Raw genomic sequence first — 14336 nt, forward strand, 5'->3', positions numbered from 1 at the left:
CAAAGAGGGTAACAGAACTAAACTGTCCCACATTTGCCCATCTGCTTTATCCCATATTTCACACACAACAGTCTCAAAATGCACTACTAAAAGTATCTCCACTAAGTTGACTTCTAAAAATGGTTTAAAATTTTTTTGGCATTAACTCTCCCCACTCTCCTCCATTTTTGAGTTGTACTGTATCTTCACTGTCAGAGGATAGATTCATTATATGTTGTATTCTCTCCTTGTTAGCCCACAATTATGATTAATTCTACCAATAATTGCATTTAATGCTCATCACTCATCCTAATGTTGATGCATCTCTAGTCATTTTGGTTGGCTGCAACTTATTCTTTACCAAAGGAAGGGCTCAAGGGAACACTATCACCCAAGTGTTTTCATGATTGATGACAGTCTCTCTGTGTGTGTTATACTTGAAAGTCAATTAAAATGGATCTAGAGGGGCGCCTGGGTGGCTCAGTCGGTTAAGCGTCTGCCTTCGGCTCAGGTCATGGTCCCAGGGTGCTGGGATCGAGCCCCGCATTGGGCTCCCTGCTCCACAGGAAGCCTGCTTCTCCCTCTCCCACTCCCCCTGCTTGTGTTCCCTCTCTCGCTGTGTCTCTCTCTGTCAAATAAATAATAAAATCTTTAAAATAAATAAAATAAAGTAAAATGGATCTAGAATTCTTGGTTCACATTTTCTTCCCTGAAGTATCTTAAATGTTTTCCTTTAGCATAAAGCGTTACCATAGCAAAGTCTGCCAATACTTGCCCTTTCCTTAGCAGCCTCTTTGCCCAGATGCTCAGTTTCTTCCACCCCCCTTTCATTTAGAGTTCAATAATTTTACTAGAATGTTTCAGTGATTGTTGTTCTAAATCCATATTCTCAGGTGTGTAACATGTGCTCTTTCAATACTGAATTTCAATTCTTTTATTTCAGGTAACATTTCTGAGATTATAGATTTGTGTTTGTTCCATCCTTTTACTTTGTTGGTGTTTCAAATCAGGAACTCCCTAGTATCCTTATGTTGGATCTTTTCTTCCTCCCCACCCCCCACTGTCTTTTTTTTAACTTTTTTTCTTTTTACTTTTTTTTTTAATTTTATTTTTAAGTAACCTACACCCAACGTGGTGCTCAAACTCACAACCCCAAGATCAAGAGCCGCATGTTCCACCAACTGAGACAGCCAGGCGCCCCTTCCCCCATTCTCAATATTCATTATTTTCTCTTGAATCCTTTTTATTTCTTCACTTATGATTGATTTTTTAAAATCTCTTCCTTGGGCATCTGGGTGACTCAGTCGGTTGAGCGTCTGCCTTCAGCTCTGGTCACGATCCCAGGGTCCTGGGATCAAGTCCTACATCAGGCTCCCTGCTCAGCAGGGAATCTGCTTCTCCCTTTGCCCCTCCCCTGGCTTGTGTGCTCTCTCACTCTCTCTCTCTCAAAAAAAATTAAATTAAATAAATAAATAAATAAATTTTTTTTAAAAATTAAAATCTCTTCCATTAATCCAGTATTTCTCTTAAGCTATTACCTGTTGTGTTTCATTGCTCTTAGCTGCATCTTCATTTTTGAAATGACTTTTATTTCTAACTCTTTCCTGAGTTTTGTCACTTTGCCTCTGTTCTTTCCTATTTCGTATCATTTTATTAAACATTTACCTTGTTTTGAAATAAGATGCTACAGGGGCGTCTGGGTGGCTCAGTCGTTAAGCGTCTGCCTTCGGCTCAGGTCATGATCCTAGGGTCCTGGGATCGAGCCCCGCATCAGGCTCCCTGCTCAGCAGGAAGCCTGCTTCTCCCTCTCCCACTCCCCCTGCTTGTGTTCCCTCTCTCGCTGTGTCTCTCTCTCTCAAATAAATAAATAAAATCTTTAAAAAAAAAAAAAAGAAAGAAAGATGCTACAGTTTTTATCTGTTTTGTGGACATGTCTTTGTGGTGGGCTTCTACTATCTACAGGGATATTATTCTCCAATTTATTCTCTTTTCTCATTTCATAATAATTCTGTGTGGGATTTTACCTCAATCTCTTTATAATATACTTTTTCCTATGACATTACTTTTCCTGAACTTTTCAAATGTGTGGTGCTAACTTCACATAGCTCCCTCTTCTGTTTTAAAGATGTGCTAGCTTGATTTTTAAGGTTTCTTCGTTCCATTCCCCTCCTCCAATTTTATCTGGACCTTCTCTTTCTTCATCTCTGGCTCTCTACCCTGCTCAATTTTTATTCCACTCCCATTATTTCTTCTAAGTGGATGGGGAGCAGGAGCGGGGAGGGGAGGGGAATGTCCCTGAAGGGAGCTTTGGCTGGTCACTCTTCAGACTTCACAAGGTCCAGACTGTTATACACCCTTCAGAAATTACCAGGAACCTCTTGCACTAACCCAGTACTGGACTGAACAACACCCTTCCCAATATCAAATACTGTTCACCGACAGATGAATGGATAAAGAAGATGTGGTATATATATACAATGAAATATTACTCAGCCATCAAAAAGAATGAAATCTTGCCATTTGTAACAATGTAGATGGAACTAGAAGGTATTATGCTAAGTGAAATAAGTCAGTCAATGAAAGGCAAATACCATATCATTTCACTCACATGTGGAATTTAAGAAACAAAACAGATGAACATAGGGGAAAGGAAGGAAAAATAAAATAAGATAAAAAGAGGGAGGGAGACAAACAATAAGAGACTCTGAACTATAGGAAACAAACTGAGGGTCGCTGAAGGGGAGGTGGGTGGGGGATGGGGTAATAGGGTGACGGGCATTAAGGAGGGCCCTTGAGGTAATGAGCACTGGGTGTTATATGCAACTGATGAATCACTAAATGCTACCTTAAATTAAGTAATTTGAGACTGTTTAAATTCTATCTTATATACTAATAATACAGTATATGTTAATTAAAAAATGCTGTTCTCACATCAGCCCATATTTTCCAGTTAGTATTTACTGAACGTCCTCTGCTTCCTCTCCCTCAGAGGCTAATACTGTGCAGTTGTGGCTCATAGTAAGGATACCTTTTTAACTAGTTTTGATTTCAGTCTTGCCCATGGGTTTTGGTTTTGCTCCCAAGTTGCTCCATTTCGTTTTTTTCAAGATTGATTGATTTATTTTTTGAGCGAGAGAGAGAGCGCACGCACGCGGGGGAAGGAAAGAGGGAGAGAATCCCAAGCAGACTCCCTGCTGAGTGCGGAGCCCGACACGGGGCTCAGCCTCACAACCCTGAGGTCATGACCTGAGCCGAAACCGAGAGCTGAGTGCTTAACTGGACTGAGCCACCCAGGTGTGCTCCGGGTTGTTTTTCTTTTTTTCTTTTTTTCTTTTTTGGAGGAAATTCGGAGAGATTAAAAGACCATGTCACCACTGCTACTATTTTGCTGCCATCTTTCCAGACTTTAGAGTCTATTTTTAAGTCCTTAGAGCTTTTCTATGGGAAATTTTCTTGAACAAAACGCCTGAAAAATCTTATAACATTTTCACAAATAAAAAGGATGAAACAGAAGAAACTTTACCCATTTTGTCTGCTTACCTCAAAAAGTCTGAACAAGTTGTATTTTGTATTATAATCAGTCCACAAGACCACAAAAAAGGCATTCAGTGAGACGATGCTAATCATAATCATCTTAAAAAGACGACTCATTATGACTCTCTTCACAAATGCCTGACACTGAGAATCTCTCCTCCTGTCAAAAAGTTGAATAAGAGGTATGATTATCTTACAACAGAACTAGATCCCAAACATTACATACTTTTTGTAGAGATGAGGCTCTGCTTTCTCCCCTCTGTGAATATAAATTTAAATATACTTTTAAATTGCAACACAGGGGCGCCTGGGTGGCTCAGATGGTTAAGCGTCTGCCTTTGGCTCAGGTCATGATTCCAGGGTCCTGGGATCGAGTCCCACATCCGGGCTTCCTGCTCAGTGCACAGCCTGCTTCTCCCTCTCCCTCTGCCATTCTCTCCGCTTGTGCTCTCTGGCTCTGTCTATCTCTCTGTCAAATAAATAAATAAAAACTTCGGGGCGCCTGGGTGGCTCAGTTGGTTAAGCGACTGCCTTCGGCTCAGGTCATGATCCTGGAGTCCCAGGATCGAGTCCCGCATCGGGCTCCCTGCTCGGCAGGGAGTCTGCTTCTCCCTCTGACCCTCCCGACCCTCCCCCCTCTCATGCTCTCTCTCTCTCAGTCTCTCTCTCAAATAAATAAATAAAATCTTTAATAAATAAATAAATAAATAAAAACTTCAAAAATAAATTTATAATAAAATAAATTAAAATTAAAATAAATTAAAATTAAAAATTAAAAAGAAATAAAAATTTAAAAATAAATAAATAATAAAAATTATAAATAAATAAATAAATAATTGCAATGCAATGCAGGACACCTGGCTAGCTCAGTCAGTAGAACAAGCGATTCTGAGTTTGAGCCCCACATTGGGTATAGAGATTACTTAAATAAATGTGTGGCTTTTTTAATTGCAACACAATGCTGACTGAATGACGACTAAAATATGTATGATGAGGGGCGCCTGGGTGGCTCAGTCGTTAAGCATCTGCCTTCAGCTCAGGTCATGATCCCAGGGTCCCGGGATCAAGCCCCGAATCAGGCTCCCTGCTCCGAGGGAAGCCTGCTTCTCCCTCTCCCACTCCCCCTGCTTGTGTTCCCTCTCTCACTGTGTCTCTCTCTGTCAAATAAATAAATAAAATCTTTAAACTAAATAAGTAAATAAATCATAATAAAAAATAAATAAAATACGTATGATGACCCCTGAGTTGATCTGTCCCCACTCAGTTACTTAGTTCCTTCTCTTAGACCTCTGGGCGGAAAAAAAATGATTACTAGTCCTTCTCAAGCAAAACAAAGCATTGTCTTCATGTACTCCTTCAATAAATTTTTACTGAGTGATTACTAATGCCAGGCAAGAGAGCAAACAGCAGACACTGTGGACATAAGGAGAACAAAACTAAATATTGTCAGTCTAGTAGGAAAAACTGGTAATAATCAAATCATCACCCATACAAGTGTTCACAAATCAGTGATAAAAAAACAAACTGGACACCCTAAGAAAAAATGGGCAAACACACAGTCAATTCATGAAATAACTTCAAATGGTAATGAACTTCCCGAAAATGTTCAGTAGCACAACTAACGGGGCCGGGGGGATGCAAATTAGGTACAGCCATTATTTTTGCTTACAAAATTAGCAAAGATTTAAATGTAATAGTATCTAATGCTGGGAACAGTGTGGTGTGATGAGGCAGTCTCATAAACTGCCAGGGGGCGTGTAAATTGGCCAACTCCTCTAAAAAGCCTTAGAACTACTTTTAACCTCCAATCCAAGGAACCTACCCCAAGAGAATGCAATCTGGAATGAAGTGGCTCTGGCCAAACATGTTCATCCCAGCATTACTTACAGTAGCAAGAACTTGGAAACAGTTTAATTTAAAAGTCTAACAAGAAAGACTGGTTAAGTACATGATGGCATATCCATCTCATGGAATATTATATAGATACTAAAATATGCCTATGCATTTTTCATGGCTTAAAAAAATGTTTATGATCCACTGGACAGCAAAACACAAAAACAAGACAAGATATAAAATTCTCTACTCGGTATTATTTCAACTGTGCAAAAACAGGTAGAAAAAACTGAGCAAGACACCTGCCAAAATGTTGACAGTGTCTGCCTATGGATGGTAAGCTTACAGTAATTCTTTTTCTTGGTTATATTATATTTATCTATGCTTTCCAATTTTTCTCAAAAAGTATGTATTATTTTTTCTCATTACATGTAACAAATGAACACACTCTCCTAACAGTAAATACAGAATGTATGTACTTTTATAATCTATAAAAACAAGATGTATAATTTTCATTGTCTGTTTTGAGATCAGGTCTATTACCTCCAAAAAACCTTCCAATTTTCTAACACAGCAGTTAATAAAAGCAAAGTAAAAAGGACAGAAAGATAAAAGGACTAAACAGAGTAAAATTCAGTGTATGGGTCAAGTAAGAGCGTGACTGAATGTTGACTTAACTAGCCAGTCATGATATTAAAGCCAAAGAAGCAAAATGTTTGGCTGAGCCTTCACCAACCTCACCAGTTGAGAGGAGGCAGACCGTCAAGGGCATGCAACTCGCTTTGGGCAGCCAAATGCCCCCAAGCTGCCATTTGCACGTTTCTTAACAAGCAGTAGAAACAAAGAACATTTGGGGTACCTGGGTGGCTCAGTTAAGCATCTACCTTCGGATCAGGTCATGATCCCAGGGTCTTGGGATCAAGTCCCGCACCGGGCTCCCTGTTCTGCAGGGAGCCTCTTTCTCCCTCTGCCTCTGCCTCTCTCTCTCTGTCTCTCATGAATAAATAAAAAAAAAAAAAAGAAAGAAAGAATATTTACTGAAATTTCCCGAATCTCGCACAGAACGCCACTGATGGATTATCCAACAGCGAGCTAGAAGTGACTCTTGTATTGTTCTGGTAATGAAACTGTTGAGACATTTTCCAAATTCTCAATTTTTATTCCTTGCTTTGATCATCCAACAGAAAATCTCTGCTTAGGGATTTCCGTGGCATCTAGATTCCAAGAGGCCACAGAGCAGGGCCCACAAAAGGAACTCTTGCTTTATGATGTCGTTCTTGGGCATTCTAATATATTACTAGCCTGCAGGCCCCCAGAGTCAAATACTCCCTAGCTGATCTATGCTGAGATCCTGTCTTCCCAGGGAGACTAAGCACCTCAGTTCAGTGAAAGGGATACAAGTACACAGAAACTGTGAAACTCCAGGCTAAATCTGGGAGATACCAGAGCTAGAGCAGACAAAAGCCCTTCCTTTCTCTGGGGGTGCCTGGGTGGCTCAGTTGGTTAGGCATCTGCCTTCGGCTCAGGTCATGATCTCCGGGTCCTGGGATCAAGCCCCACGTTGGGCTTCCTGCTTAGTAAGGAGTCTATTTCTCTCTCTCTCCCTCTCTGCCCCTCCCCACTGCTCATTCTCTCTCTCAGATAAAAAATAAAATCTTAAAAAAAAAGAAGTATCCACATCTGATAGACAAAATCCCTTACTAATGTGTTAAGACTAAGTTAAGGGTCATGTAAGAGGGAAAAACAAAGTTCTCTGGGGTTCTAAGAGCCAAGAGCATACATCCAGGGCACAGGACTGGAAACATCAGGATGGACAGAAAAGATTTTGATGGGTTGGGGCTAGAACACAAGAAAAAGGAGGAACACAGAAGGTCAGCCATGCCCAGCACTAGCTTACGGGGGGCCTGTAACGTGCATATACGACCCTCCTAAAGCATAGGGAATGAGGCTGTGCGGCTGAGATATTTTAAGTACAAGAGCCATAGGGTTTTTGCTCAATTCTTGGGATTGATATATTCTCCTTGCTTTCCTTTCCTAATCCCTTTGGCTTCCAAGGCAAATCTAGACAGAGGGATCTGGGTAGCCCTCTGTTGTACTAAACCTTTAGTGGCTAAACTGGTCACATTCCTGGGAACATAAATTCTTGAGCCATAAGAAAAGCAAGTAATGGGGTGCCTGGGTGGCTCAGTTGGTTAAGCGACTGCCTTCAGCTCAGGTCATGATCCTGGAGTCTCAGGATCGAGTCCCGCATCAGACTCCCTGCTCAGCAGGGAGTCTGCTTCTTCCTCTGATTCTCGCCCCTCTCATGTTCTCTCTCTCTGTCTCATTCTCTCTCTCAAATAAATAAATAAAATCTTTAAAAAAAAAAAAAAAGCAAGTAATCACTGCAATAGTTCTGTAGTCCCAGGCATTCTAAAACAAATGTATATGACTATTCCTGGTAGGAAAACACTCTTGTAGGCAACCAATACACTGAACTGGGAAATAACATCCTATTTACTCAATTTCTGCATTTAAAATCATCAACAGTGAAGTGCTAAGAATCACTTCAACTCATGTCCCCAAGATTCAAACTTCAGCCTCATCTTCCCACTCTACATTCTCTTCCTCGGGGATCGGCTCCTCCTATACCTCCTACTGCCTCCTTTGGTCATATGGCCCCTAATGCATTCTGGGCTCATGCCCAACATCCCCACAGTGGCCACCTGGAGCAGCTGCTGGGAGAAAGCCTGAATTAGTTCTCCACCTGAATCTGTTTCCACCTGCCCCAATACATCAATGTGTCTACTCAAGTTGGGGGACATAGAAGGCCCTTGGTAGGTGTATGCTGTAGGAATATACAAATGAATGGCATCAGGGATCCTTACGCTCACTCAAACAGCTGAGCATGGTGGAAGTCCATCTCCAGGAACCCCAATGGTATACTTCCATGCCTTCCCTCTTGAAGCATCAAAGCACACTTTGGGGGAGAAATGGAGAGGAGATTAAGGATGTAAAGAATTCTTTCATGATGCTTGGAGGGGTGAGGAAAGATGGCCAGCTGGAAGCAGCAGAGAGAAGTCCAGTTGTTGTTAGAATGCCCCATCAGCACAGCCAAGCACAGCTGAATGTGGTTTCTGAAGTCACTGATGAACACATCTAGTCTGGGAATGGAACTCCAGCTGGTGAGCACAATCAGACGTGACAAGCTTCTCCAGGGCCTACCGAAATCATCCATATTTTCTCACGGACAGGTGGGCATGACAGGCACCCTGGGATAAGAAGCCAAAGGGGCACCTCCTCCGCCCTTTCAGCAGCAACTCACACTGTGCCCAACGTGGGCGCCACCCCCCCAACCACACACAGCTGGGGACGTAAGCAGTCAGCAGGCATGGCAGCTTGGTGACTCAAGTCTTCTGGCCAAGAGTCACTCCTTTACCTGTCCCAAGAACTGGCACTGAAAAAAAAGCTCACATATGATAGCCAAACTCTATTACAGCTCTTGGTGTTTTGCAGGAAATTCCACAAAATTGAAAGTTAGAGTTCAACCAGTCTATTTTTGAACACTGGATGAGAGAGCATATAGACTGCTCCGTACTTACACTAGTCCTGCAGGACATTAATGGGAGTCAGGTTTGGGTCCAAACACAATATACATGCTGCTTTCTGTCTAGAGCAAAAACATAAAGAACCATGCTCATTCTGTTTATCCAAAGATTTCCTAACTCCTACCAATGCCAGGAAGTAACCATTATTTTCACAACGTTAACTTCAATTTAGAAAAGGGAACTGTCAAACATGCCGGCACCTGGTTTGTTACCTATGGAGGTCATCCAAAGGGTCACAGTTCATGTCTATGGAACTCCTCTCTACTCCAGAGATCATTTGGAAAGAAAATGGGAGGGAAACCAAAGCTTAGTACATCAGAAAAGCCACTGCCATTGCACAAAGATTTGGAATAGAAGGGAACCTGGGAGCCTCCAACGTTGACAGTGCCTTTTGAGGCTGAAATGTCAGTTACTTGAACAGTCTGGAGATTCATTCTGTTGGAATTTACCCTGGTGAGTACTTCCACAGCCTTCTACTGTGGGATCTCTGCAGTCAAGCCTGTGAGTTCCAGCAGATGCAACAACCCCTAACAAGGACCTGATGTCAAACCCTCATGTAACTGCTGATTAGCAGATGCATTCTCGGGTCTTCACCACTGCAATAACAAGCCAAATCCTGCTCTCTCCGCTGTGCTAATGTGTGGTATATATGTTACCAGCCAACAAGCTGAGCCTCTCACGCTTACATTCAAAATAAGGGGAAAGGTTTCAGGGTACAGTGAAACAAGTTAAATGACACCAAAGGGAACAAACAAATCCAGAAGGTGGGATACGCCACAGGACACCTGATCCCATTTTTACAGTAAGTCAATGACATGGGGAAATTTGGGGGGGGGGAGGGGCCGGGGGGGCGGGGGAGGGGACCTTGCTCACTCTAGATTAAAAGCATAAAGAGACCAGATGTGATGGGTGGACTTCATGTGGACCCTGATTAAAACAAAATTACTGTCCAAGGGCATTCCTGACCTTCAGGGAAATCTGATTTTGCCTGGGTATTAAGTGATACCAAGGAATCATGGTTTATTTTGTTAGGTGAAATAATAGCATTATGGTTTATACAAGAAAACGACCATATTTTCTAGAGATATTTACTGAAGGATGTAGGGGTAAAAGGACATGCTGTCTGGGATTTTAAATTTTAAAGCTTTTAAATGCTTTAGCAAAGAAAAGAGAAATGGAGAATTATATGAAGTAACTGATGTAAAATCTTGATAATTGTTAAATCTGAGTGCATAAGGGTTCAATGTACTATTCACTTTACTTTTAGATATGCTTAAATTTGTTCATGTTCAAAAATTCATGTGAGGGGCGCCTGGGTGGCTCAGCCGGTTAAGCGGCTGCCTTCGGCTCAGGTCATGATCTCAGGGTCCTGGGATCGAGTCCCACATCGGGCTACCTCCTCAGCGGGGAGCCTGCTTCTCCCTCTTCCTCTGCCCCTCCTCATAGCTCATGCTCGTGCTCTCTCTCTCTAATAAATAAATAAAATCTTTAAAAAATTAAATAAAAAAATAAAAATTCATGTGAAAAAATTGAAGCACTGAGCTAAAAATCTCTGGTAATAAAATGTCTAAAAGTTCCCAAATCTATAATATAGGAAAGAGTTATGAAAACACAATGCAGGGCACCTGGCTGGCTCAGTTGGAAGAACATGCAACTCTTGACCTCAGGGTTTTGAGTTTGAACCCCAGGTTCGGTGTGGAGATTACTTAAAAAATAAAATCTTTGGGCGCCTGGGTGGCTCAGTTGGTTAAGTGACTGCCTTCGGCTCAGGTCATGATCCTGGAGTCCCTGGATCGAGTCCCGCATCGGGCTCCCTGCTCAGCAGGGAGTCTGCTTCTCCCTCTGACCCTCTCCCCTCTCGTGCTCTCTCTCATTCTCTCTCTCAAATAAATAAATAAAATCTTTAAAAAAATAAAATAAAATCTTTAAAAAAAAAAAGGGGGGGAGTTTGCCTTTTCCTCCAAAAAAATTTCTAAGAAGTACCAATTCTGCATCTCCCAGCAGCCACAGAATCTGGGCGGCTCTTGTCTCTCTTCATACGGAGAGTGTACTTCATATCCACAGGGCAAACTGACAGTACGGGTCTCTCCCCAGCCAACAGATCCAACCAAGAACTGGCTTCAGAGAGCTCAGCCTCCTTGTCCTGTTTCCATATGGTTTTTCTGATTGGGGCCAGGGATGGGTGGGGAGGGAAAGTTTGCTTGTTGTAACATACAGATTTTTCTGGTCTCTGAAACAAGGTGGGTTACAAAGATGAGCCCTGTTAAATCCTGCCACCATAATGCTTCAAGGGATTAACACACCTTCCTTGGACAGATATATATTTATATATATTCTTTAAATCTATATTCTAATCTTATTCATAAGTACATTCCATGGGGCGCCTGGGTGGGTCAGTTAGTTAAGCATCTGCCTCCGGCTCAGGTCATGATCTCAGGGTCCTGGGATCCAGCCCCGCTTCAGACTCCCTGCTGGGCAGGGATCTGCCTCTCCCTCTCCCTCTGCCCCTCCCCCTGCTCATGCCCTCCCTCTCTCTCTCTCTGTCTCAAATAAATAAATAAAATCTTTAAAAAATTAAATTAAGCTCTCAAATAAATAAATCTTTTTAAAAGTAAATTAAGTTAAAAAAAAATACATTCCTGGGGCGCCTGGGTGGCTCAGTCGTTGGGCGTCTGCCTTCGGCTCAGGTCATGATCCCAGGGTCCTGGGATCGAGCCCCACATCAGGCTCTCTGCTTGGTGGGAAGCCTGCTTCTCCCTCTCCCACTCCCTCTGCTGTGTTCCCTCTCTCGCTGTGTCTCTCTCTGTCAAATAAATAAATAAAATCTTAAAAAAAAAAAAAATACATTCCTGAGGCACCTGGGTGACTCAGTTGGCTGAGTGTCTGACTCTTGGTTCCGGCTCAGATCATGATCTCATGGTTGTGCGATCGAGCCCCACATCAGGCTCCGCACTCAGTGCAGAGTCTGCTTCAGATTCTGTCTCCCTCTCCCTCTCTAAAATAAATAAATAAAATCTTTAAAAAATAATAATAAGTACATTCCTGAGTTCCTTCAAAGAACACTGGTATTGTAATTTTTAAGTAATAGATTACTTTATATTCCATTTTACCCCTATCAGTGACACACAGAATAAATAGAGCTCATTATGGGATAAAAACTCAGTAGCTTCTAACTTAGTGGCTATAGACCCTCAGTTCAGGAGTCACGAACTGCAAATGATTTTAAAGAATGACCCTTAATTCCTCCTTAACGCAGAAAGTCAAATAATTATCTGGCAAGTTGGTCACTGTGACAGTGAAACCTTATATTGCCCTAAGGTGCCAGAGGCCATTGTTAAGACACTTGTCCTCTCCTTCAATCCCTCTCTGAAGAGGATAAAACAAGACAGCTTACCCATTTTCTGTGACTTTTGTAATCTAACTACTTAGCTAAAATAGCAGCTACAATCCAAATCAACTTCAGCATCGTAAGAATTGTTATAGATGGTTAAAACCATTTACCTATAGAGTTCACCATTCTTCTTCTACCTTCTAATTATTCTCCAACACAATGCATTGATTGGTAAAGTCACCATCATCACTTGAATTTCTGGGTTATAAAATGTGTGCATACTCCCCCATCCCAATTTCTGGGCTTTAAGAATGCTATTTCTCTCTTTGAATATCATTAATATAATTCCCTGAGTTGGTTTACTTTATGTAAAAAAAAATACAGAAAGAATTTTTTTCATTAGAAATAATGAAAAATCCTCAGGCTCAAGTTTAAATCATTTTGTAATTAAGCACTAATTGTACAAAAGACTGTTCAAAAGGGGAGCTTAAATTGACAACTGAATTTGTTCATGTGAACTGCCTTCCACATACATGATGGCAAGATGTGCATCAGGTTTGACGTGCATCGGGTTTGACATCCATTTTGGAAGCAATCACACAGAAGCAGCTGCTTTTTCAATAAACTTGGCCAGTTTCACATCTCTCTTGGTCAGTCCACCACAGTCGTGTGACGTTAGGGTTATCTGCACCTAAGAAACACAGAAGCGGTTTTTCAAACCTGGAGCTGCAATTCATGGTTCTCATCTTGGGTGGTTTGGAAATCAATCTATTATTCAACATTCACATTTCAGAATTGGGGAGATTAAATGATTTACAAAATACTACATTATGAATAAGCACAGCATTTCCAAAACTGAATAAACTCTGGGGGCACAGTCTGCTTCAGGCTGGGCCCAGCAGCCGCCCAGGGATAAAAAGGTCCTCTCATGTGAAGGGCAATTCAGCTGCCAGAATCTGAAATCTTGTCTCTCAAAAAAAAAAAAAAGAGAGCCCGAGAGAGACTAAGGTTCCATTTTAACTCCCATTACTTTAATTACACGACTATTTTCAGGCCACTGAGAAAGACCAAGCTATCAAATGTAGTGTCTTAGCAACTACGTTCAGAAAAGCCCATTTCCAAATTAGAGAAGTGGGACGGGGTGGGGTGGGGTGGAGGAACAGACTGTGGCTTCTTGAAAAATCAATTAAAAAGTACAAGCAAAATTATGAACAAAGAGAGGCAAGTAGGAAGGAAAAGTTTATCATGGTACCTGCATATTCTGAATTATTCCAATAAATCACAAGTACATCAAGAAATGTTCTCTTTTTTCAAAGAGAATTAAAAAAAAAAAAACAAACAGAACCACATAGAAATCTAGACGATATTTCAAATGGCATGACCATAAAGGCAAGGACATTTGGGATGGAGGGGGGAGACCATGATTCTTCTTACTGAGCCCCCTTAAAAACTACTTAAAATCTTTTTAGCCTGCTCTTTGTCTTAAGAAGGCCAGTTCCCACTTAGAATGTAGAATTTAATAAACAGTTATTTTTAAAGCACAGTTCTTGAGCATAATTATTTCAGTAAGTTAAATAAGGCCATCTCTCTCTTATTTGCTACCATTACTTTCAAAAATTTATCTTAGGAGGGTATAAAATTTATCTGCATGGCTCATTTTCAAGTTTAATTCAGGAGCTTAATTTGGCCCAACTAACTCATATTAGTTTCAGTAGAAGACAAGCATGAAAATAAAGAATTTGGTCACTGCTGTCTTGAGCAGATTGGAAAATTTGTTACTAATTTGCAGTAATACCCAGGGATCCTCAGTGAAAGAATAAGAGAATGCTTTCCTAAGCACAATGACACTTGACACATCCCTGCATAGGATAACAAGGAAGAATGGAGTTTCTTAAACTCCATAGCTAAGGTGATCCCCAAATAAGGCAATTTAGTTACCTTGTTGTACACATTGAACCATTCCGGGTGATGATTCATCTTCTCTGCTTGCAGGGCAACTCGGGACATAAAGCCAAATGCCTGCATAAGATGAAGCTGAAACTGATTAGTGGCATTGCCCTCTACTCTGGACC

At 41.4% G+C, this 14336-nt stretch overlaps 2 protein-coding genes across 2 annotated transcripts in view; both read right to left on the minus strand.

Moving 5' to 3' along the window:
* Positions 1-9800, minus strand: part of CATSPER3 (cation channel sperm associated 3) — a 42134-nt gene extending 32334 nt beyond the window's left edge. The window contains exons 1-2 of the mRNA XM_006731010.3: positions 6385-9800; positions 3520-3673 (exon numbers count right to left, since the gene is read on the minus strand). Of these exons, the coding sequence (XP_006731073.2) occupies positions 3520-3673; positions 6385-6485 (255 nt within the window). The 5' untranslated portion in view covers positions 6486-9800. The remainder of the gene's footprint in view (positions 1-3519; positions 3674-6384) is intronic.
* A 2889-nt stretch (positions 9801-12689) lies between these two features.
* PCBD2 (pterin-4 alpha-carbinolamine dehydratase 2) overlaps positions 12690-14336 on the minus strand; it is a 39301-nt gene continuing 37654 nt past the window's right edge. Inside the window, exons 3-4 of the mRNA XM_081827039.1 lie at positions 14203-14283; positions 12690-12955 (exon numbers count right to left, since the gene is read on the minus strand). Coding sequence (XP_081683165.1) covers positions 12860-12955; positions 14203-14283 — 177 coding nt within the window. The 3' untranslated portion in view covers positions 12690-12859. The remainder of the gene's footprint in view (positions 12956-14202; positions 14284-14336) is intronic.

The sequence above is a fragment of the Leptonychotes weddellii genome, chromosome 7, assembly GCF_054177405.1.
Source record: "Leptonychotes weddellii isolate Sample4059 chromosome 7, ASM5417740v2, whole genome shotgun sequence".
NCBI lineage: Eukaryota > Metazoa > Chordata > Mammalia > Carnivora > Phocidae > Leptonychotes > Leptonychotes weddellii.